Here is a 22,461-nt window from a genome sequence, read left to right as displayed (position 1 = left end):
GCCTAATAAGGAAACACAGGCCTGACTTCTGCGCTAGCCCCAGATAGCAGAAGCACTTAGAGAAATAGCTGCAGCTTTACTGGAGAGGAACGTGGCACATTCAGTTAATCCACTGCATCCAGACAATGTGTGCTTAGAATGTGCTCAGAAAAGCTGAAGTTAACAATAGCAGGACTAATTTCGCTTCTCAAGTCTTTGAGTCTTATGCAAGTCCTAAGAATACTTGAAGTTAGAACCATGGCTCACTCAATCTTCAACATTTTACCAACCCTTTGAAATGCCTGCTAGTTTACTGCTTCATTCCAATGACCACAATTTGGATTACATGTTAATCCCTTATCATTTTGTGAACAGCAAATGGAAAGGTCTTTTATCATTAGCAGACCGAAGGCCAACAAACGACAAAAAATGATAATCTCGTCATTCAGATTTAGGACGAAGAGCTCCTTTTTTATCAATCACCATGGCAACCAGTGAGGAGCTTAAGCTGCACTTTCAAAGGCCCATCATTTGAGACGGTCTCTAGTATGAAAAAGGGAACATGTGCTTAGGGAAGGGGAAAAGGCTCAGAAGTACAGTTATGCATTCGAGCAAACTGAATGTGCACTTTGTTCCAGTATAATGGGCAGTCTAACCGTGAGGGCAAAAACTCCGGACACTCCGTTCACCTGACTGGATGAAAAGCGTAGCCCTGCTGGACACCCGTCCCAATTTGCCGGTAGCAATAACAGAGTAGGTGCCTGCGTCACTGGGTCTCATCTGGCGGATGTGGAGAGCGTGCCGCCCTCTCTCTGCTATCACCTCATACCCCGCGCCATCCTTTAGCTGCACGTCACCCTTCCTCCACGTCACTGCCAATGACCAGTCATGATTCAGAAATGTGCCGTGACTGGAAGACTCATTTATCAAAGGCTAACACGCATGTGTAGGCCATTTTAACTACAGTGTTAGTCGCAGGAAAATAATTTTATTCTTAATTTTTACATATCCTTAAAGCCTGAGAGAGCAAAACTTTAATAGAGAAATATCCAAGTCAACAATAACAACATTAATCTGAAATTACTAATATTATATTTATTGTTTCTTATGCTCAAAAGGCAGATTATGCACGGTATCAATCAATACCACGTTTGTGTACTTGTGTAAATGTTATTATTGTTGAATGTTATTAACAGTTATTGTCTGGTTATTACAGTCTTGTTTTGTGCTTTTGCTTTTCTTGACAATAAAACGAACAGTAAACATCATAACCTGAAGACTCCAGTGCCAAATAGACACTACACGTTCAAAGTCTCAGAATCACGAACTGCTCACACTACACAATATTCATCCCTTTCAACCAGTTGTTTGTCTACATACTTCTGTACACACTACACAAGAGACTGCAGAGGAGGCTCACACATCACATGATATTTTACTCAAAGACAGTGGGCTCCTCATAGATCTCAAAAATGCGTGTGCAACTGGAAAATCAGGGATAATCATGTAGTATGCATTGGCTCAACCTGTTGTAGCAGACAGTCCAACGTAAACATAACCAACTATGCAATGAAGTATTTGATTGTGCAGTTGCCTTTAGACAGCATAGACAAATGTCATTTATAACTAAACCTCTGTGGGTTATCTCAAAATCTATTATCTATTAGCTTTTGACGTTATTGAAAGTGTTCATCTAATACCAAATTTCTCATTATAACTCCATATCTGACAGCTCTAGAAAAAGACGGCCACACATTGGGAGGTTTCTGTCACAATTTTTAGATATTCCCCCATGTATTTGGTCCTTATTGTCTACTATCCCTCACATATTCATGCATTTGCTGTTTCCCATTGCTGCTGCTCATAACATTAGCAATTACACTGCCTCAAGATCATAGCAATGCAAGTTTAAACAGTCCTACCTTGGTAAGGGTTTCCTGTGATGACACACTCCAGCATCACCTCTGAGCCAGGGGCCACCATAGCATCCTTCAGAGGAAGTTCAAATGCAGGAAGCCCTTCTGGATCCTCTTCTGTAGACATGTAGGAATCATCAGAGGAGTCCTCTTGGAAAGCCAAGCAAAGGTGTTGGTTGTTAATCCACTGACAATTACAGCGTCACACCAGCCAGCAACAACCTCATTATGTGGAATCATCTTCCGTGTGTCATCTGTATGTTTTCCTTATCCATCAGCTAACTTCTTTACTGGACCTCTTCTAGCTCTACTCATGCAATTGTGTACCCATGACTTTCTGGTATCTACAATAAATTTATAATATCAACCATTAGTCTATGTAAGAGCTTCAGTTAATGTAGTTGGTGTAGGCTATTGGCTGAAGTATACAGGCTGAGACGTAACAATAGCAGGAACATTATTTTGCAGGATTTTTGAACATTTACTTAACAAATTTTTGTAAGGAGGCCCGTATGAGCCAATTTATGCCACATGTGTATCATAACATCTGTATAGTTACTGACAATCAAATAGTCAAACAACAAAGTAAATTCTCTAATCTAATCTTTCATTTTTAAACACTTTGATTCCTGCCCTTTCACAGAAAGCAGTGGAAAATGTTCCTATCAGAACAGGTTCTGTGCGTTCTTTTACACTTACAAGAGAACACCACATGAATATTTTTAGCTCAACCTTGAGACATCCTGTCCTCCGTCACACTTCATATTTTATCCAAACTGGTTTTCTCACCTTGCTCTGGGGACATTGGTCGCCTCTGTTTACTTCTTCCATCTCTTTTCTTCTCCTCAGTTCTTTTTATTATATTCTGCCCGCACACTGTCATCTGCTCGTTTCCCCTCATAGGCTCACTTTCAACTACAATGGTAGGTATGGTCAGTTTAGGTAGGAGTGATGGGGACTTCTTCTCTTCTCTTCCCTTAAATGATCTTGGAAATGTGGAAGCCGACCCAAGAAGCCTTGGGGGCTTTGGAGGTGCTCGGGTTGCTTCTTCTTGGAGGGAGGACTGCGCTCTTTTGGCCACAGGGCTTGTAGACTTTCGATCCTTCTTAGGCAATGGCTGTTCAGCCTCTGGAGATGGTACCTCTTTCATAGGAGATGGTAATCTACTTCCCAAGGTTTTTCTGGTAATCCTTGGTGAACACTGTTCCGACACTTTCTGAACAGGGACTTTCTCAAAGGTGCCCATGCTCTCTACTAAACGGTTGGGCTGTAAGTCTTTCTTTAACTGGCTCTCAGGAACATCAGTAGGTTCTACTTGGGGTTTTATTTTCAATATGCCTTCACATTTTGGTGCTTCATAGAACAGCTCTGCTTTTGTTTGCTGCAACAGTTCCTTTGCTGGTAGCTTTGGTAGGTCATCTTGAGATACTTCTGCATTGTTACTTTTTTTCTCATCTGCATCATTAAGTCTATCAAATAATTCAACTTTGCCCATTGGCTGCCTGTTAGTTTGGGCAAGGTGCTCAGTTGAGAAAGCTTTCCTGATATTAGGTCTCCCGACGAGTTTTTTAATCCGCTGAAGTTCCTCTGAGAACTTGCTTTGAAAGTTTTGGACCTTTCGGGCATAGCTGGGCTGTTCCTCTAGCGAGGAGGCTCTCTGTTTGAAGATGGACCTTTTGAGCGCCACGTCGCTTACGGGGTTGTCACAGACCTTAAACGCTTTATTCACATCTTCAGGACCACTGGATATATTTTGCCTGAAACCAGCCCTCGGACGCCCTGACGAGGTCACTTTTGGCGCATCAATGCTGTGTCTACGTTCCTCAAAGGCTCTTACCTTATCAAAGATTTTGGAACCTGATTGAGGGAGTTTGGTTGTCTGGAGCAAGGCTGGGTCTTGGGAACCACGACTCAGAGATGAGGTGGAGGATTTGATTTTTCCAGGGAGTTCATCTTCTACCTTTTTGTTACCATTGTGGGCTGTTGTTAAGTCTGCCCCACTAATGAAGTGTGTGGGAGATATGGGGCTCTGGGCATTTTCTGAAGGTTGACTTGGGACAAGTGGGGACGCTTCCCCTGTAAAAGAGTCCAACTGGCTCCTGGAACAGGGTGATTGAGGGAAACGTAATGTTATGATAAAGAAAGAATGAAACGGCAGACCACTTTTGAAGTGTTACACTGCAGTCTTGGAGTGAAACAGAAGGGTGTGAAATGTCAAACTGCAGCAGTCTACAGTATCAAATAAAGCAAAGACAATAAAAATGTGCTATAAATACCATGATCCACAACAGAAAACCAAGCGATGCATGAGAGCAAAGACATGCAAGTGACACACATTGATGCACGCCATCACAGAAACACCAACGAGGATTGACAAAGCAAGTGGAGTCAAAGGAAGGTAATAATTAAAAAAACAGTGGAAAATATATTAGGGAGAACTTAAAGGAGAACTTAAAAGACTGTGACAAATAAGAATGAATGGTAAAATTGAAAAGATGAAAAATATTTATATAAATTTGGTTTGTGCCCATTTAAACCACAAAGCTTTGTGCTGTGTTATCATGAGAGCCAGTATTTACTCCTGGACACTGTATATGGAAAATGTCCTTTGTCGATAGAGGCTGAACACGCTGCCATAGTAGTCACTGGCTAAGGACATACTTTCCTCGGACCCCACCGCTGGGTAGTACACACTGATCTGAGAGGCCCGCACAAGGGCTTCCACTCCCAGGTGTCTTACAGGGGGGCTCTCAACACACCCAGCATTTGCTTGCCTGCCAGGCTGGAGGGGGTCTTGTAGACCTGGGGCTCTTGAGCCCAGGGCCATCATCTCTCTCTCCACTATGGGGCCATCACATGGAGTGGGAATATGGGCAACTGTTGTCTTTCCACCACCTGAACGGATAATATGCTGTATTAACACAGAGGCAAAAAGCACACAATGCCTACAGTGCTGGGGTCATCAGGAAGGCCAGCACAGTTCACCAATTTCACTGCTTAAACACACCAACTATACCTGGTAATTAATAGAAGAGTTGAATTAGGTTTGTTTGTGCAGGGAAATCACCAAACTGTGACTCCAGCCTTCCAGGAAATGATTACACCTGCTATATTGCACGCTTTATGAACAAGTACACTGTACTTTATGAGTAAAATTACTCAAATAAAAGGCACTAAAGACTTTTTTTACCTTTCAGCTGACTGCCAACAGCTTGAGTCCTGGACCTTTCTTTCGTCTCCATGGAGACCTGGGACTCCCCGTTCTCATCATCTGTGTTTTCTGAGTCTGCAGAGAAACAAAGGAGGGCTTGTCAAAAGACTATAGTTTTAACCAGTGCTGGTTTCCTTAAATTTGGTACTTGCATGTACATACAAAGTACAGTAATGTAAATAATGGCAGTTTGTTTTTGTTTTTTTAATCTACAGGCCAGAGTGCTACATGATGAGTAATGACAGATCATAAATACTACGAGCCGCCACTACAAGCAAATACAATACCAAAACACTGCGTGTTGTGGATGTTCTGTAATGATACTGCACCATCTTTCAATATCCAGTGATCCCTTTACTCCCTGTAAATAAATATCACTTGGAACGTTACTCCACAAGTCTACTGAACTGTGGAAGAGATGAAAAAGTAAAGCAGGAATTACCATTGCTTTGCTTCCTGCACAAGCGAAAAACTTCACTTCCATAGCGGCAGAAAAAAGAGATGGACAAAAGAGCACTGTTACTATAGAAACAAATGTCTATCTGCAGGCATGTGCGGGTGCACAGATGACACTGACACAGAAGCACACACACACACACACACACACACGCACACACACACACACACACACACACACAGAATTTCAATGGCATTTCATCATCACACACTAATCCAATAATCCTTGCATAATCTAAACAGCTCCAAAATCCATTGGCATAATGAAAAATTCTAGAATAACAAAAAAAAGCAAAGTATTAAAAATATTAACTGATCCCTAATGGCTTTGCTACTTGCCAAGTATTGAAGCTAATATATCCATTTGTATTTCTATCTTCATTTTAACCAGCTGCAAAACACATGAATCTCCTCCTATAGGTAAGCGCACTTACATCACACAACTACATTTAATCTTTAGCAATAATTGTTTCATAGAACTAAACACACCATGAGTGAGTCTTCCAAACATCCAGCTAGAGTGTCCAGCTCTCTGGAAAGAACAACAACAAATTAAGGCATTAAGGATGCGAGTTAGGTCTAAATACGTGGGTGCGCATCAATATTTTGATGCTATCTAAAGCTTCATCTCGTCAGGCGTATCACAACACAAACATCAGAAAACGGTACCAACAGAAAATGCAAATTATGAAAACGGTTCATATGTTCATAAAACAAAGGACTCTATTTAAAAAGGCTTCAGATTGTTACATTGCCTCAGAATCAGTTTTTGTTTTGTCAATTGTCATGCTGGTTTGCAGTATTTTAAACACCCTCCCATCTTGCTACCAAGGCAACAGGGTAATATAATTGTCCCTGTGGGCATCTCTCTCTCTCTCTTGCTCCATCAGTTTCCAATCTGCTGGAGAAAATGTTTATTCTTCAAATGGACTGCGTTACCCAACAGTTTCTCCCAACATTATCAGACCTAATCCTAACATAGTTAAATCAGGTTTTTATTCCACAGCTTGGTTGAGAGGCAAACCAAACATCACTGAAACCAAAACAAGCTTGCTAGAATCACCGAGGAAGTTATTTCTTCCACAAGATGTTAAGGTGAAGGTTAAATAAAGGTTAGAGGACTCAAACAAACATAAACAGCACGATTAGCACCCAGTATACCGATGAATAACCTGCAACTGTTGGAGATATTTGTAGAGAGCAAAAAAAAGTTGTGAAGATAAAGCCTCAGGAACACGAGAATAACGTCAGTGATTGGTTTCATTCCGACAGAAGATGAATCCTGTACTGTAGACGGCTTACCTGGAACCGTTTCTTGGACCAGATTTTCTTCATGACCCAAGGTGAACTAAAGCGGCTCTAAAGTGCGAGCGATTCCCCATTAACCTGCATGTGTTGAGCAGAAGCGCAGAGGCTAAACTGGATTTAGAGTTTGCCTCTGAGTTTACTTAGTCTCTGAAAGCGCCTGCGGCCTGGATCTGTACCGCTTGCTACTTTGCTGGAAACTCAGAATAATATTCTTGTTGATATCTTCGATTCTGAAGAGAGGAGGGGGATGCTACAGATATCCACCCATATTCTTCATGCAAAAGTACTGGGATCAGCCCACTGGCAATGTAAAGAACAATCCACTGGATCTTAGAAAACACAAAACGCTTCTGTTAAAGAATCCACAGATTCCAGGCACTGCAGGGATTGCAGGTCAGATAGCCCCCGTTCAGAAGAAGAGCAACAAAAAACCTTCTCGGCTTGCAGCCACCCACTCCTCCTCTCCAAATCCCATTAAAAGATGTAAGGAAGGGAGAGGAGAGATAAGAGAGGTGGAAAAAAGAGTGCTGAGGAACAGAGAGAGAGAAAAAAATCTGGAAAAGACTGAGAGAAAGAAAGACAGTGGCTGAGCTGAGGGCAATCAAAGCTAAAATAAGATTTGGTGCTGTATTGGCGCTCCTTCGCTCTCTCTCTCTCTCTCTCTCTCTCTCTCTCTCTCTCTCTCCCTCTCTGCTTCTTCTCTTCCCAGTTTCCTCCTCTCCCTTTGTCTCTGGTGCTGACTGCGAGGAGAGAGGGAGCGTGGCTCTCAGCAAAAAAGCATCAATTATATATTCTGTCTGGCTGTGGCAGTGACGTCACGTTAATCCCAGGTCGATGCCGCTGCTGCTGGTGCTGCTGCTGCCGGGCTAAGGAAAAGAGAGGAAGCTGACATAGTGAGCAGTAACATTCCCTTCATCTGCTCCACTCGACGTCAATCCATCTCAAGCTGGTAGCAGCACTACCCATTCAAATGCTAATTATATGCCTTTGTGAGAACGTGCAACATTGTGACATGAGAACAAGGGAAACATGAGCAGTCCATTTCGGACGTGAATAATCAGGAATAATTGTTGTCAGATCACTTTCATTTTCACCCAATGGATCTTGGCAGAAACGCATCACTACAATAAAGAAGCATTTGATGTAACAACATGGGGAACCTCAAGTCAATTGCTTGATGCAGCAAAAGCACCTCCGCAGGGCTAGTACAATGCCTTTAGAGCGTGTATCGCTCATGGCACCTTTCCATCAAATCTGGCAAACCTTATTGATGAACCCTTTGATTGACACGACATCAAGCTCAAGATACCAATGCATTTCAGCTTGGTAAGCTTTCCCAGTCAGCAAACGCACAACCCTCCCACAGCTCGACATCACCCGCGGTTTCTCCCTAATAGGCGGCAATCAATACAAGGAGCCCACTCAACAAAAAAGACTCTGCCCAGGCTGCCTTCACATCTCACTTAAGTGGGATCGATCCAGCAAAAGCGCACAACTGAAAAGTGCCTCACATAAAGTGCCAAGCAAACACAGATCTGTTTCTAGAGATAACATTTTAAACCAAATGCCTGAAGGTTAAAAGATGGATTGGTAAAGAAAGAGTCAATGAATCTCTTTTATGAAATAAGTCTGCGTCTGAGGCTCTAACGCTGATAGATGTTTACACAAACAGAAATGTGTGACGGAGAAAGGAAGACCAAAAAAACCCAAAGCCCATTGATTTTTACCCTAGCCAGTGAAATAGGAAACAGAAAAGCTGAACCGCAACCTATTTTGCTTAAACGACAAGCATGGAAAGCTTTCAAGCTGCATGCCATTCCTCCGTTTTAGGTTCCGACAACATGACATTTTGTCCGAAGTATGCGTTGAACTGAGAATCTGAGTTAGAACTAACAAGCATTCATGTGAAAAAGCACAAATATTAACAAAAACATCAAACATGCACATCGAAGTATAGCAGAGAGTTTGCAGACATCTGCTCACATCTGGCTCCTGAACAATCTCTACTCTGTTGGGCTTTACACCAGATAATGGAATGTTATTGTGGGAATTTGACTGCAATCAGCCACAAGAACATTAGTGAGCTCAGGCGGTGATGTTGGCTGATTAGTTCTGGATAACAAATGTCGCTGCTACTATTAAATGGTTCTCTGTGATTTCAGGAAACAGAAATTTTCTACTTCATAGCCCAATGCTGGGAAGCTTAATAGCCCTTTAGCCCTTCCATGGGCGCTTCCAGCAGAGTGTTACTTGTTTATTTCAATGGTCCATCCCCAAACACATCACTGCTTAAAGCACAGTACCTCTCTAGGAAACAAAACAGCAAACAAAATCCAATTCAAACACAATTCTCTGTCATTTTTTCTTTGTTCGGCTTTGCCATTTATGAGTCGAGACGTGGAGGTCTTTGTAACATGAGATGAGAGGACTGAAGCTCCAGCTAGAATGATCGGAAAGCAGGGCAAGCAGTGCTGTGAAACCGTATAAGAGCCACTAATCCCTACCAGACTCATGAGTCCAGGTGACATTTAGAATAGAACACATGCACAAACCTGCTGACAACAACACTGCATGTGCATCGCCATGTAATAAGCCTCAGATACGGGACTCCTCTTGTACGTTATGTGGTGAACTTGCCCTTGTTACATGAGGCTACAGACAGTACTTGAATTAGCTACTCTTGAATCTATTGATTCTTGCATAATCCTCTCTGACTGAGATGACATGAAATTACAGGGAAAGAGTATTGTTTTAGAAATCTGTTCATAGCAGGAACCAGAAAAAATATTGTGAACTTTGCATCCTGCTTATTTGAATGATAATGTGCTAATGTTAGGCTCCAGTTTCAATGGCCAACAAATTAGAGGCATGGCAAGGTAATAACATCTTCCTCCCCAGAGGTCAGTTTTATTGATTTATTTATTAATATATTTATGCCACTACCAACCTCATCTCCTTCTTGCCCTCCTTCCCTTCTCTACCCCGCTATTACCCTTTGGCCTCCTCCAAGGCCTGACTATGTTTGTTCTATGTACCTCATTATTTGTAAGTCGCTTTGGATAAAAGCGTCTGCTAAATGTAACGTAATGTAATGTAATGTAACGTAATGTAACGTAATGTAATGTAATGTAATGTAACGTAATGTAATGTAATGTAATGTAACGTAATGTAACGTAATGTAATGTAATGTAATGTAATGTAACGTAATGTAACGTAATGTAATGTAATGTAACGTAATGTAATGTAATGTAATGTAACGTAATGTAACGTAATGTAATGTAATGTAAGGTAATGTAACGTAATGTAACGTAATGTAATGTAATGTAACGTAATGTAACGTAATGTAACGTAATGTAATGTAACGTAATGTAACGTAATGTAATGTAATGTAAGGTAATGTAATGTAATGTAATGTAATGTAACGTAATGTAACGTAATGTAATGTAATGTAATGTAACGTAATGTAATGTAATGTAATGTAATGTAATACCACATGAGCCTGTGCACTTGTGGAGGATAATTATGAATTCCCAATGTGTTTTCATTTGCTTTCAAATGGTTGGACATGTTTGCCAGGTCTGTTTTTATGTCTTGTCGTGCGTTGTTTTAATTCTAATTCTATTGCCGACAATAAATGTCTATGTTTCTTAATATGAATCATAACAGAATCAATAGCAGTTAATACCATGACATATTTCCAAGTGAAACATTATCAGGGAGGGTCTCTAGGGTAGCTAAGTGTTTAACTTGTGATAGGTGGGGGTGATAGAACTGGGAAGCCAAATAAAATGAATATTGTTGAGTATAATTTTTCGCTTGCCCACCGGTGCGCTGGTGTCGTAACCAAAAACCAGAATATATTTTAGAGACAAGCAAAAGTTCATATTTTTGATGTAAGATTACAGAAATGTTTTGTGTTTTCAACAATATGAAATAATGAGTTAGGCTCTATATGATCAGTCACATGAACTAAAAGACATGGTTTGATTTTAGGTTGACTTTAAAGTTCAGCAGCAGGTGCGGTCTGATCAGAAACCTGAGGCTTTATGAATTCTAATTAAAATACTCCACTGGTAATTCCATAACGACAGTCACGATATTTTCATATGCTTTAGAAAACGTCAGGTTACTGCACCAAAATTAGCCAGAGTGTTTAACAGGTATTACATCAAGCAATATGCTTCACAGTCTGCACTGCAGTTGGATGAATAGTGACCACAAATGGCTTTCAGTATCAACTTGAACTGCTCCAGAACAGTGTATCTGACAAGGTCTATTAAAAACACCCCATTAAGCTTATAACATTCGAACACTATCAGTAGTCGCACACGTCTCAAGAACAACAATACATCATTAACTGTGAAACGTTGAAATATTGTTCCTTTCAAATGAAAGCCGTCCGAGTCTAAATGAATGATAGCTCATTTACACTAGAAGACAAACCAAGCCAGCATCAGCTACATAGGCCATCTAAGCCATTTTAAACCCACTCCTATTCATTTCAGCATCACTGTGAAACATTTTTGCATTAATTAAGTTGCACTGTATGGTCAGCTTCTATGCAGGACCATCCTGAATTAGTGCTGGGGTCAGCAATCATAGAAACCATAGTGGATTACAAGACAGACACTTGCATTAATAGACCTAATGAAAGTGGCGTGCATTCATTTCCTAAACACTGCAAGAGTTTCTTGTTCTCTGCTTTCCTGAGTCTGGTACTCGAACAGTACTTACATAATACTGAAAGTCCAGATTTATGAGTGAACGTTTTGCGAACACTACTATCGGTAACCTATGTACAAGTAGCTTTCTTACCACTTTGAATGGTTTCATCCTACAGAGCTTCCTTGCAACCACAAAGGTAGGCAAAATTTCATAAACTGGTACCGTTACAGGGGAAAATGCTCAAAGCCCCTTGTGAAATGTTCAAAGAACATACAGGGGATCTGTTAGTTTCAAGTGAGGAAAAACTACGAAGATTTGGAGTGACAAGGATAGTATGTCCGTGACGATATGTGATAAAAGTCAAATCCTAGTCAAATCCTAGTCAAATCCTCCTTTATACACACTTTGTAATTCTTGATAAATTCATATCATCTCTGTTGACATTCAGTATACAGTCAGAAATGTCTTGACACTCCGTGTCCTGTAGTCTACAGAATTACAAATGGAAGAAATTGAATGAATTGGTCCTAAACTCTATCAAGTGTCAGCTAAAAACTGGTAGAAAACCCATGTTCAAGCATGGTTTGCTCATAGAGCTTGCTTACACATTTTGCCTGGATGGTGTTCCAGAAACACAACTCACCCCTGTGTTTCTTCTTGCTGGAGGCATCCGTCTTTTCCCTCCTCACACTTCTCAATGCCTTCCGAGCATCCAACAGTTCTTTCCGAATCATGGCTCCCCACCTGCCTATCTTATCCTCAAGTCATGTATATTCCTTTAGGGGCGACTGAGCTTTCCCATTGACTAAACCGGAAAAATTCTTCCCTTCCCTAGTGGCTTTCTTACCCCAACCGTGGATATCTGCTAGATACCTCACAACTCTGCCTGCTGACGGGGGAGCCCAGTGGTCTATTTTGAGTGGTTCATAATACACCCCCAGTGAACACCACTTAGGCCTTGCTTTCACTAATACCAGAAGATTACGGCAGAGGATCACTTGATCTTTAGTACTGCCCTTCAGTAAAACACTTGGGAAACTAGCATGAACAAAGGTTTTCTGAGTTCATACAAAAATGTTCACCGTAGTTGTCAAGTAGATCACAGTAGTTACTGATTAAGTCTTAAGATTAATAAGTGAATAAGCCAGGGGTTCAAGGGTTTGATGTAACAGCACACACTAGGGGTTTCACACTCCTGTTTTTGATCCCCTGCTCCTGTCTGCATACTCTAAAGTTGACTATGCACCAATACTATGTATGCTTTCAATTAATGCTACAGTAACATCACTACACTGTGATATTTCACACTGATATATTTAGCTTGCGTGACGTATTTTGTGTCAAATGACCATTTTACAGTGCATGTAACCCTGACTTATGATCCAGTTTGACTGATCTGATTATTACCCGTCTAAAACGCTGCAGTAAAATCACTTATTTTGATATGTGTATAACAGTGTACAGTCTGAACGGTTGTCTTTTTTTTAAAAAATTGTAAAATGACCTTTTTAGTGTCATGACTATACTAATATTTCATGCTTCTCTAACATCCATGCAGCATCTGCTTATTTCCCCCAGTTTTACTGCTCTTTCTTCTAAGTACCGCTAATGCCAGCATTTTACAATCAACATTAAATGTTATTAATTAATTAATGCTTGCGTTTATATTAAGCGTGGTTCTCTACATCATGTGATTTAAAGGCTTCTTGGGGAAAACCAATAATATCTTTTTTCATATCCTACTCCCATCATCCTCCTCCCTGATATCATGTTTCACTCAAAAGTACATCACACTACTAAAGGAAAAGGCGTCATGATTTCAGAAGTGAGAGGCATGGAGGACAAAGCGTGTGAAAAGCGTTAGTACACAGCTATGGTGGCAAACCACCTCACAATTCACATGCTTGTGTTTAGACCTGCTTAAACGCCTTCAAAACGTTCCCATCACACTGACTTAAGTGCCTTAAGCACCACAGATTTCATTCAATTTAAATAAGCTTCTCTGCTAAAACTAATCCACAGGCATTATATTGTAAACTTCAGCCTTTGGCAAAATGAAAGAAATCCCATTGTTTATGCTTGATTTTATAATCCATGAGCAGATGCCTGTACAGCAGGTAATATAAACTCTTTCAGGAGTGGCATATGGCTTGCATGTTGAGGAAATACACTAAGTGAGATTATTCTCTGTGAGGCAAAATCAGTGGTGCCATCTAAACCAAGATGCAATGCATGGTGTTTTTTGATTTGCCCATTTTTTTCATCTGGCGTTATGGGAATAAATATTGCCTAAAATCAACTGGGCTGAGTTATGCCTGCTCTCCCCGCCTGTGCACATGTTCCAAGCTCGTCAGCGATGTAGACTCCACAAGCACAACGGCAGCTCAGCAGCGTAGGAGCTATAATTGTGTATGATGTGTGGCAGAGTGACAGTAGGGCTGTAACTCGAGACCTGGCACATTCCACGCTGTAAATAACCTCAGACACAGAGGGGGAGGAGTGAGTGAGAAAGAGAGAGAGACCAAAGACAGCAACAGAGGTGCTGAGTGTTCTGACAGCTGAAGGCCCTGCATAGTCACGGCAGCCGACTGACACAGAGCGGACTTTCACCCAGCTCAGTGTGTGTGAGGGGGTGTATGCATGTGCGATTTTTATGTGCTCCTCTAACTATTTCAAAACACAACAAGAACACAGTTGGCTTGGAAGATTCTTGCCTTCAAACTAAATTCTTTTCAGTGTCTTAACCTTTAGAAATCAATGCATGCGTCAAACATGAGTGAGTGAATTTATTCATTAATTAATGGCATTTTCAAAATTTTTCCCACATCACCTTCTGCGGTGCTGCTTATTGCTAACTGCCCCCCCAAATACCACTGTGTCATTTCAATTATAGGGTTGTTAAGTAGTTGGAATAGGACTATTACTACGTGCAAGCTACCAGGCACTATAGACCACAAATAGCTGGTCTCATACAATAGGGGTGCAATGATTATTCGACTTAGTCAACTCAAATCGACGACCAAATTAGTTGTCAGCTAATTTAATTATATAAGTTGATAAGTTGCTGATGTCATCACACGTCTTTCTCCCACTCACTAGGAATGTTTTTTTATCATTGCTTTTTACTGGAGAGTTAACTAAAGTGCAATTGTAGTCTCAAAAAATGGATCTTCCAAAGTGTGGGAGCTTTTCACAATAAACAGGTTGCCAGTTTTGCTATTTGTAAAGTCGACTTCAACTGGGCGGCATGGTGGCGTGGTGGGTAGCGCTGTCGCCTCACAGCAAGGAGGGCCTGGGTTCGATTCCCCGGCCGGGAGACCGGGGTCCTCTCTGTGTGGAGTTCGCATGTTCTCCCCGTGTCTGCGTGGGTTCCTCCCACAGTCCAAAGACATGCAGTCAGGCCAATTGGGTGTGCTAAATTGTCCCTAGGTGTGAGGGTGTGAGTGACTGTGACTGTCTGTGTCTGTGTGTCTGCCCTGCGATGGACTGGCGACCTGTCCAGGGTGTATCCTGCCTTTCGCCCGAAGACTGCTGGGATAGGCTCCAGCACCCCCCTGCGACCCTGACGGAGAAGCGGCTTAGAAAATGGATGGATGGATGGATGGACTTCAACGGGCATGGGAGCACATCCTCCATGTCGGAGCATCTGAGAAGGAAACTTGCCGACTCACTGAGTGAAGAAGACTAATCTCTGTAAGATATGCCCCGTCCCGTACCACATACAAGCACTCCAAATGGTGCGCAAAAATAGCGCATATATTATATATATATATATTATATATGAAGTACAGGAGTACAAAAGATGTGGTTTGGGACGTGGCGATAGTTGTGCTAGTGAGCTAGTTAAAGTGTTAAAGGCCGTCTAACCCTGTGAGCTGTTAACGTTTTCTCTTTCAAAACTTTTAAACACTGCGTTGTTGTCTTAACGTCCAGGCCACCAGCGCGTTTCATTCGGATAACGGTCGCCACCCCTCGCGAACAGTTTCAGGAGGTAGTACTCAGGCAGCTAGATAAAATGAAATGTTTACAGAAAATCGTTCATTTAACTGTTCATGGAGAAGTTTGCCACAAACGTTCACTTTCCTCACCGCTTCATCCGAGCGCATCAGCTGTGTTTATCTGCCCTGAGGAGAGCGAGCCTCTTACAGGAGCATGCAGAGATACTGAACTTCCTCCCTTTCAATTAAGACCCGTGACTGTACCATTAAATTGCAACAGGGAGAGGACAGACAGCAGAAAGCAAACAAAAAAGCCAAATTTAAAAGCTAACAGCTACTTAAGAGTTATTCGGAAATGCACTGATTCAAATCCAAACTGTTATTTGTTTCAGTAATTGATTAATCGACTATCAATTTAGTCGTTTGTTGTAGTCCTATTATACAATAGCTTTGATGATGTGTACAGTTATAGCAGCAACGTTATTATAATTTAGTGACACCAATTAAATGTGCAGGATTATGTTGTTTTCAGCATGAATTGAGCAATAATTTCAGTCTACTTTAGACTACAATATCGTAGTTCAGGGGGCCAAGAAACATCACAGAGAAAACTGTATTAGTATAAGAAAATTGCATCCTTCTGAGAAAATATCAGTTTTCTGTAGCCCTTTCTCTGACCAAGCATAAAATCTGTATCAAAAAAGTCCATTTTGGAACATTTTTGTTGACTACACAGGTGATTTAATCTTTCCTACAGACATAAACTGCTTAGTCATAAAGTCCTTATTTGGGTACCACTTAGTGGTAGTGGTAGTTATTGGTAGCATGCTCAGCTAATGAAGTCATGGCAGTAAATTCTGCTTCATCAGTCCCCTGTGGTTACTTTATTCCCCAAATGGGATGGCTTTTTTCCATTTTGGTAGCTTTGTACCATGTAATTATGCAATATGTTGCATAGAAATTGCGGTTAAGTTGCACCTGGTTAACTGCTTCACAAGTACCCCAACGACTTCAGTCAGGAGGCCAAAAGGTCAAGAAAGCTGACTAATCAAAATCTAAAGCACAACTTTTGCAATAAATGCTCAAAACATGCTAGAAACCATTTAAGGTAACAAGGGGAGCTATTTTTATAGTTTACAGCACATTTCTGTTGTAAATCAGCCCAACTCAGCCAGTTCCTCTCTGTAATCAATTCTTTTTCATCTTACCTTCACCAAGGTCCAACACGGCAAGCACTGCACTGGTCCTGGCTTCCCCCATGGCGTTAATGGCCACACAGGTGTAAAGTCCACCGTCGGCTTGGTGGCAGTCCCTAATCCACAGCCCTCCGTAGTCCTGGTCATCAGAGGGCAGTAGGTCATCGTTACGGTACCAATGAAGGGTTGGCTGTGGGCGACCCCCGACAGTAACCCTTAATCGGACATCGCATCCTGTTGCTACAGCAGCCCGTCTCAGCTTGCGTAGGAAGACCGGCGGGGCAGGGGCGCCATGCTGATCTGAGGTAGCTTCAGTTTGGCTGGATGGCATCATTTCCACTGACCTAAGAAAGTCAGTTTCTCTCACGATTCTTCTTCAAGCTTATCTCTGGACATTTAACAAGAATATTTAAGAATTACACTGTTTTGCTGGGCTAGGATAAATCCTTCATGAACATCTGACTGGATCAGGCATCAGGTTCCATGGTGCTTCAGAGGTTTCCATGATGAAGTCTTGCTGTGATCTGCACCACCAAAATAATCCAACAATGAGGGAACATTTTTGCATGCAAGATGCACAAGAAATGGTAACATTAGTATAAAACTTCTGATATGGATCTGTAGTTTGGAAAGATCTCCAAACTTTTGGCAGGCAGAACATACATATATTGCACTGTCCTATAGAAACCTATTTGGTGAATTGGATTAGTACTGCAAACCGAAAAGGAAAACATGCTAAAACATTCTGAAAAGATAAGTCTTTAAACTTTTGATGGGCAGTGCATCTATTGTACAGTCACACGGTAGGCGAATTATGAAAATGTATCAATGTACTGAGCACCAGAACAGCTCAGACTGAATTAGCTCTAACTCAGCATCATTGAGAAACACACTGCCTCAGTCTCGAAAATGTCTAATTGGCATAATAAGACTCTGAAAAGAGAAAGTCTTTACCTTTGGCCAATTAAGAGAACAGAGCATATCGTTGAGCCCCCATCCAGCATGGCCACTGCACTAAGCCCTCTAAGGATCAGGCAGCATTAGCAGGAGCTCTGTTTACACCAGTGAGGTGAGGCGGACCCTTTCTCTCTCTCTCTCTCTCTCTCTCTCTCTCTCTCTCTCTGTGCCCTACCAAGTCTGACAATGTCAAAGAGGGCCCAAGCCAGCAGGCTACTCTAAGCTTCCTGTCCTCTCTGAAGTTGGGCTCTCCCTCACTTCTAAGTGTCATTTTCCTGCTCCTGCCCTTTAACCCTCACCAACTCCCCATGGAGGTGATAGGCGAGCAGCACCATCCTTGAAGTGACAGCTGGAGCCATAATAAGCTGCATTTTTTGGGCGGCCCCTGTGCTTCTGTACCTCCCCCACCTTGACTAACCAGGCAAGTGGGCCCTTGTAACCAACCAAACAACTACGCTGTTTGTGTGTGTACAAGGGCTGCGTGCGTAAGGACATGGCACTGAATGAATGTTGTCTGATTCATGGGTCAAAGATAGCAGCCTACCAGGAACATGAGGTATCGAAGACATGTGATCTAACTAAACAATACACTACAATGAGGCGGTAGTGAAATATTTAGCTCGCATTGAATCATCAGTTACAACTAGTAAATTATTTAGGAACTAAATGTTGCTCAAGGCATGTTGTGCTTAACATCATTTGCTCATTTTAGTTCATTCTTTTGAGTGAAATATAACAATTTATCATTTTTGGGATTGAGCAAAAGTGACACTTTGACCTTGAACCTCTTCTTTAATTTCCCTTTGTCAAACCTGACGTTCTTAGCCTACTCCTTTGATGACTGCCGAAACATTTACATCAAGGCAGCAACCAAAGTATTCACCGCAAGATCCTCAAGCCTTTGGATTCAATCACCAGTTAGTTCACCCCACCTGCTGGCCAATTTGAATAATACCACTCCAACTAAAACTAAACCCTTCAACTTCACCTTTGTAGTGTTTATATTTTACTCATAATTTAGTCATAATAAAAATATTACTCAATTATTCAATGAAGATCTTTTTTCTATGAAAGTATATGAGCTAATGCCGTGCGCAATGCATTCCCAGACTACAGCTGGGTATCGCTGGCACAGCTCCAAACCTCCACAGTGACACGAGCCTGAGAGAGCTAATGTGTCAAAGTGCTTATATGTTGTGGGCAAGACTGGTCGTCTCCACAGATAACAAATGCAGCGAAACATGATAAACGTGAGAAAGGCTTCAGGTAAATATATTGTTAAAAACAACAGCTGCTGTGTCATGTGATACACTATATTTCCAAAAGTACTCAGTCTGGTTAGTCTGCCTTCACACGCATATGAACTTCAGTGACGGCCCATTCTTAATCCATAGGGTTTAATATGATGTCATAACTCTTCTGGGAAGGCTTTCCACAAGGGTTAGGAGTGTTTATGGGAATTTCTGACCGTTCTCCCAGAAGCGCATTTGTGAGGTCAGACACTGATGCTGGACGAGAAGGCCTGGCTCACAGTCTCCACTCTAATTCATCCCAAAGGTGCTCTGTCGGGTTGAGGTCAGGACTCTGTGCAGGCCAGGCAAGTTCTTCCACACCAAACTGGCTCATCCACGTCTTTATGGACCTGCTTTGTGCACTGGTGCTCAGTCATGTTGGAACAGGAAGGGGCCGTCCCCAAACTGTTCCCACAAAGTTGGGAGCATGAAATTGTCCAAAATCTCTTGGTGCTGAAGCTTTAAGAGTTCCTTTCAATGGAACTAAGGGGCCGAGCCCGACTCCTGAAAAACAACCCCACACCATGATCCCCCCTCCACCAAACTTTGCACTTGGCACAATGCAGATAAGTGCCGTCTCCTAGAAACCGCCAAACCCATTTTCGTTCATCAGATTGCCAGACGGATAAGCGTGATTCATCACTCCAGAGAACTTGTCTCCACTGCTCTACACTGCTTTACACCACTGCACTCCATGGCTGAGTTGCTGTCGTTTCCAATCGCTTCCACTTTGTTATAATCCCACTGACAGTTGACTGTGGAATATTTAGTAGTGAGGAAATTTCAGGACTGGACTCGCTGCACAGGTGGCGTCCGATCACGGCACTACGCTGGAATTCTCTGAGCTCCTGAGAGCGACCCATTCTTTCACTAATGTCTGTAGAAGCAGTCTGCAGGCCTAGGGGCTCGGCTTTATACACCTGTGGCCATGTAAGTGACTGGAACGTGATTTCAATGATTTGGATGGGGGAGTGAAAACTTTTGGCAATATAGTGTATTTTTGTAGCATTTAGGCTAAAGATTTCAAAGAAAGCTGTACATGGTTGCTTATGGCTCTTCTCTATTGTGACACAGCTCATCTGAACCTTGTCACCCTGCAAAGCACACACACACACACACACACACACACACACACACACACACACACACACACACACACACACACACACACACACACACACACACACACACACACACACACACACACACACACACAAACACACAGAGAGAGAAATGTGATAAAGTATGTGTTGTTTGTCTTATTCACATTTCTAATATGCACTGTGGTAAAAATGGTGCTGGAAGCAAAGAGCTAGGGTAAAATGAGACTCTAAATCCTAATAAAAATGCAAATGAAAATGCATGAGATCAGAGTTACAGTGCCAGACTGGATCTATATAATGCAGACGTCACACACCCTACAATGAATATAACAAAAGATTAATTTAAGACATAATATTCCTCTATATAGATTACTTTATTAGCAGTACAGCACAACTGGTCGTTGTTTTGCACCCGATCGTAAACCTGGTACTGTCTTTCCTCAGCGTCCACTTCATCTCCTCCAACAATCACTGCTTAGCAACCGTTCCAGTATCCATCATTACCTTGGACAAGTATTTTTTGCAGTGTGCAAGGAACCTGAAGCTTCAGACACAGAAGATGTGCCTGAGGGAACTGTAAAAGTGAGATGTGATACCCCCGACACATCAGAAGAGTTTTTTTTTTTTCTGAACTTCAAAATTCAAAAATGTCGTTATGGTCATCTCAGCTGTCCAGTTGAAATTTACGTTGTCGTCATTGAGGTGAATGTTGTGAGAGCAGACGCGTTTCATTTATAAGTAAGCAGTACATTGGCTGTTGGGTTTATGTTAACCTGTGTTCTAGATAATGTGTGTGCGTAATCTTGCTTTTTTTTTTTTTTTGGCTTTTAAGTTTCGTTTCTTACCTCCAAACTTTGCAGTTTGGCCTAAACATTAAAAACATTCTTTTAAAAAAGTAATTTTTAAAAAAAATAGTGGTGACATGCATTCCACACTGTGGTTAGTATGCTGCCACTGTGGTACCACATGGCCTTCATTCAACCTGCTGTGATACTGATGGACTGAGATTCACACATTTTGAATAACATTAAGACTAATATCTCGCCATAGTCCACAGTCTTTCATTACGGATGATGCTCGTTAAATACAGCTATATTATACAACAGTTAGTTCCAGCCACGCAAGCTGATTGGTTGAGAGGCCTTCTAGCTAGCTGTGCTGATATTTCGCCATAACATCACAAACTGTTATCCACTCCGCTGAGACGCCGTTGCTAAGCAACGACTTTGACAAGTTTGTACTTCTTACTTAGCACACAAACAGAAAATGGATACTAAGATCACATTTGACCAGAGCTGATTAGATCAGACTCTGAAGATGTGACTACACTAAATTCCCAAACTCTCATTACCGCTGAGCAAGCTTTTCAGTCGGCAGCTGTGACAGAAAAACATCTAAACATGCCGGAATTAGCCAGAAATGAACCGAATAAACATGAAGTCTCATCTTCACAGTCTGACCAGATCTGACAGCCATAAAACCACAGCAGTAAAAAACAAAAAAAGCTGCTCACGGTACTGACAGTTTGGGAATTTAATGTAAAGAGCTGGAGAACGAACAGGAGTGAGCAGAGCTCATTACTGTGACGTAGAAACAAGTTGCTTGCTACATTTCCATTTCCAGCAGCGTTTAGCAGACGCTCTTATCCAGAGTGACTTACCAGAAGAGCTTTGTCTGTCTAGAGAAAGTGTCTCTGCTAGTTACCAGCAGGTTAGAGAGAAAGACGGTCCTGAGCTCAGAGACTGATAGAAACACAGAGTCACTGTAGATACAGAGAGAAAAGGAGCAGAGCTGAAGACAGAACTCTGTGCTGTACAATACACTACAATACAGTAAACTACAATACAACACAACACAGTAAACTACACTACAATACAATACAGTAAACTACAATACACTACAATACAGTAAACTACAATACAACACAATACAGTAAACTACACTACAATACAATACAGTAAACTACAATACACTACAATACAGTAAACTACAATACAATACAATACAGTAAACTACAATACAACACAATACAGTAAACTACAATACACTACAATACAGTAAACTACAATACAACACAATACAGTAAACTACAATACAACACAATACAGTACACTACAATACACTACAACACAATACAGTAAACGACACTACAATACAATACAGTAAACTACAATACAGTAAACTACAATACAATACAGTAAACTACATTACAGTAAACTACACTACAATAAATTACAACACAATACAGTAAACTACAATACAACACAATACAGTAAACTACAATACAATACAATACAGTAAATGACACTACAATACAATACACTACAATACAATACAACACAATACAGTAAACTACAATACAACACAATACAGTAAACTACAATACAGTAAACTACAATACAGTAAACTACAATACAGTAAACTACACTATACTACAATA

The 22,461-nt window shown here is 41.4% G+C and overlaps 1 protein-coding gene across 7 annotated transcripts in view; it reads right to left on the bottom strand.

Moving 5' to 3' along the window:
* The window catches only part of spega (striated muscle enriched protein kinase a), a 48,732-nt gene extending 30,831 nt beyond the window's left edge, over positions 1-17,901 (bottom strand). Inside the window, exons 1-8 of one of the 7 annotated variants that reach the window (XM_017715773.2) lie at positions 6,865-7,527; positions 6,052-6,094; positions 5,549-5,583; positions 5,086-5,181; positions 4,655-4,790; positions 2,685-3,994; positions 1,902-2,045; positions 669-851 (exon numbers count right to left, since the gene is read on the bottom strand). In XM_017715773.2, coding sequence (XP_017571262.1) covers positions 669-851; positions 1,902-2,045; positions 2,685-3,994; positions 4,655-4,790; positions 5,086-5,137 — 1,825 coding nt within the window. In that variant the 5' untranslated portion in view covers positions 5,138-5,181; positions 5,549-5,583; positions 6,052-6,094; positions 6,865-7,527. Of the gene's footprint in view, positions 1-668; positions 852-1,901; positions 2,046-2,684; positions 3,995-4,654; positions 4,791-5,085; positions 5,182-5,548; positions 5,584-6,051; positions 6,095-6,864; positions 7,528-16,681; positions 17,194-17,623 lie in introns of those variants that run through there. The other 6 variants (XM_017715772.2, XM_017715769.2, XM_037536315.1 and 3 more) reach the window with 6 other exon arrangements.
* Between the last annotated feature and the right edge of the window lie 4,560 nt (positions 17,902-22,461).

The sequence above is a fragment of the Pygocentrus nattereri genome, chromosome 30 (assembly GCF_015220715.1).
Source record: "Pygocentrus nattereri isolate fPygNat1 chromosome 30, fPygNat1.pri, whole genome shotgun sequence".
NCBI classification, from domain to species: domain Eukaryota; kingdom Metazoa; phylum Chordata; class Actinopteri; order Characiformes; family Serrasalmidae; genus Pygocentrus; species Pygocentrus nattereri.
Note: the sequence above shows the minus strand (reverse complement) of the source record. Positions and strands in the feature narration are given on the sequence as shown.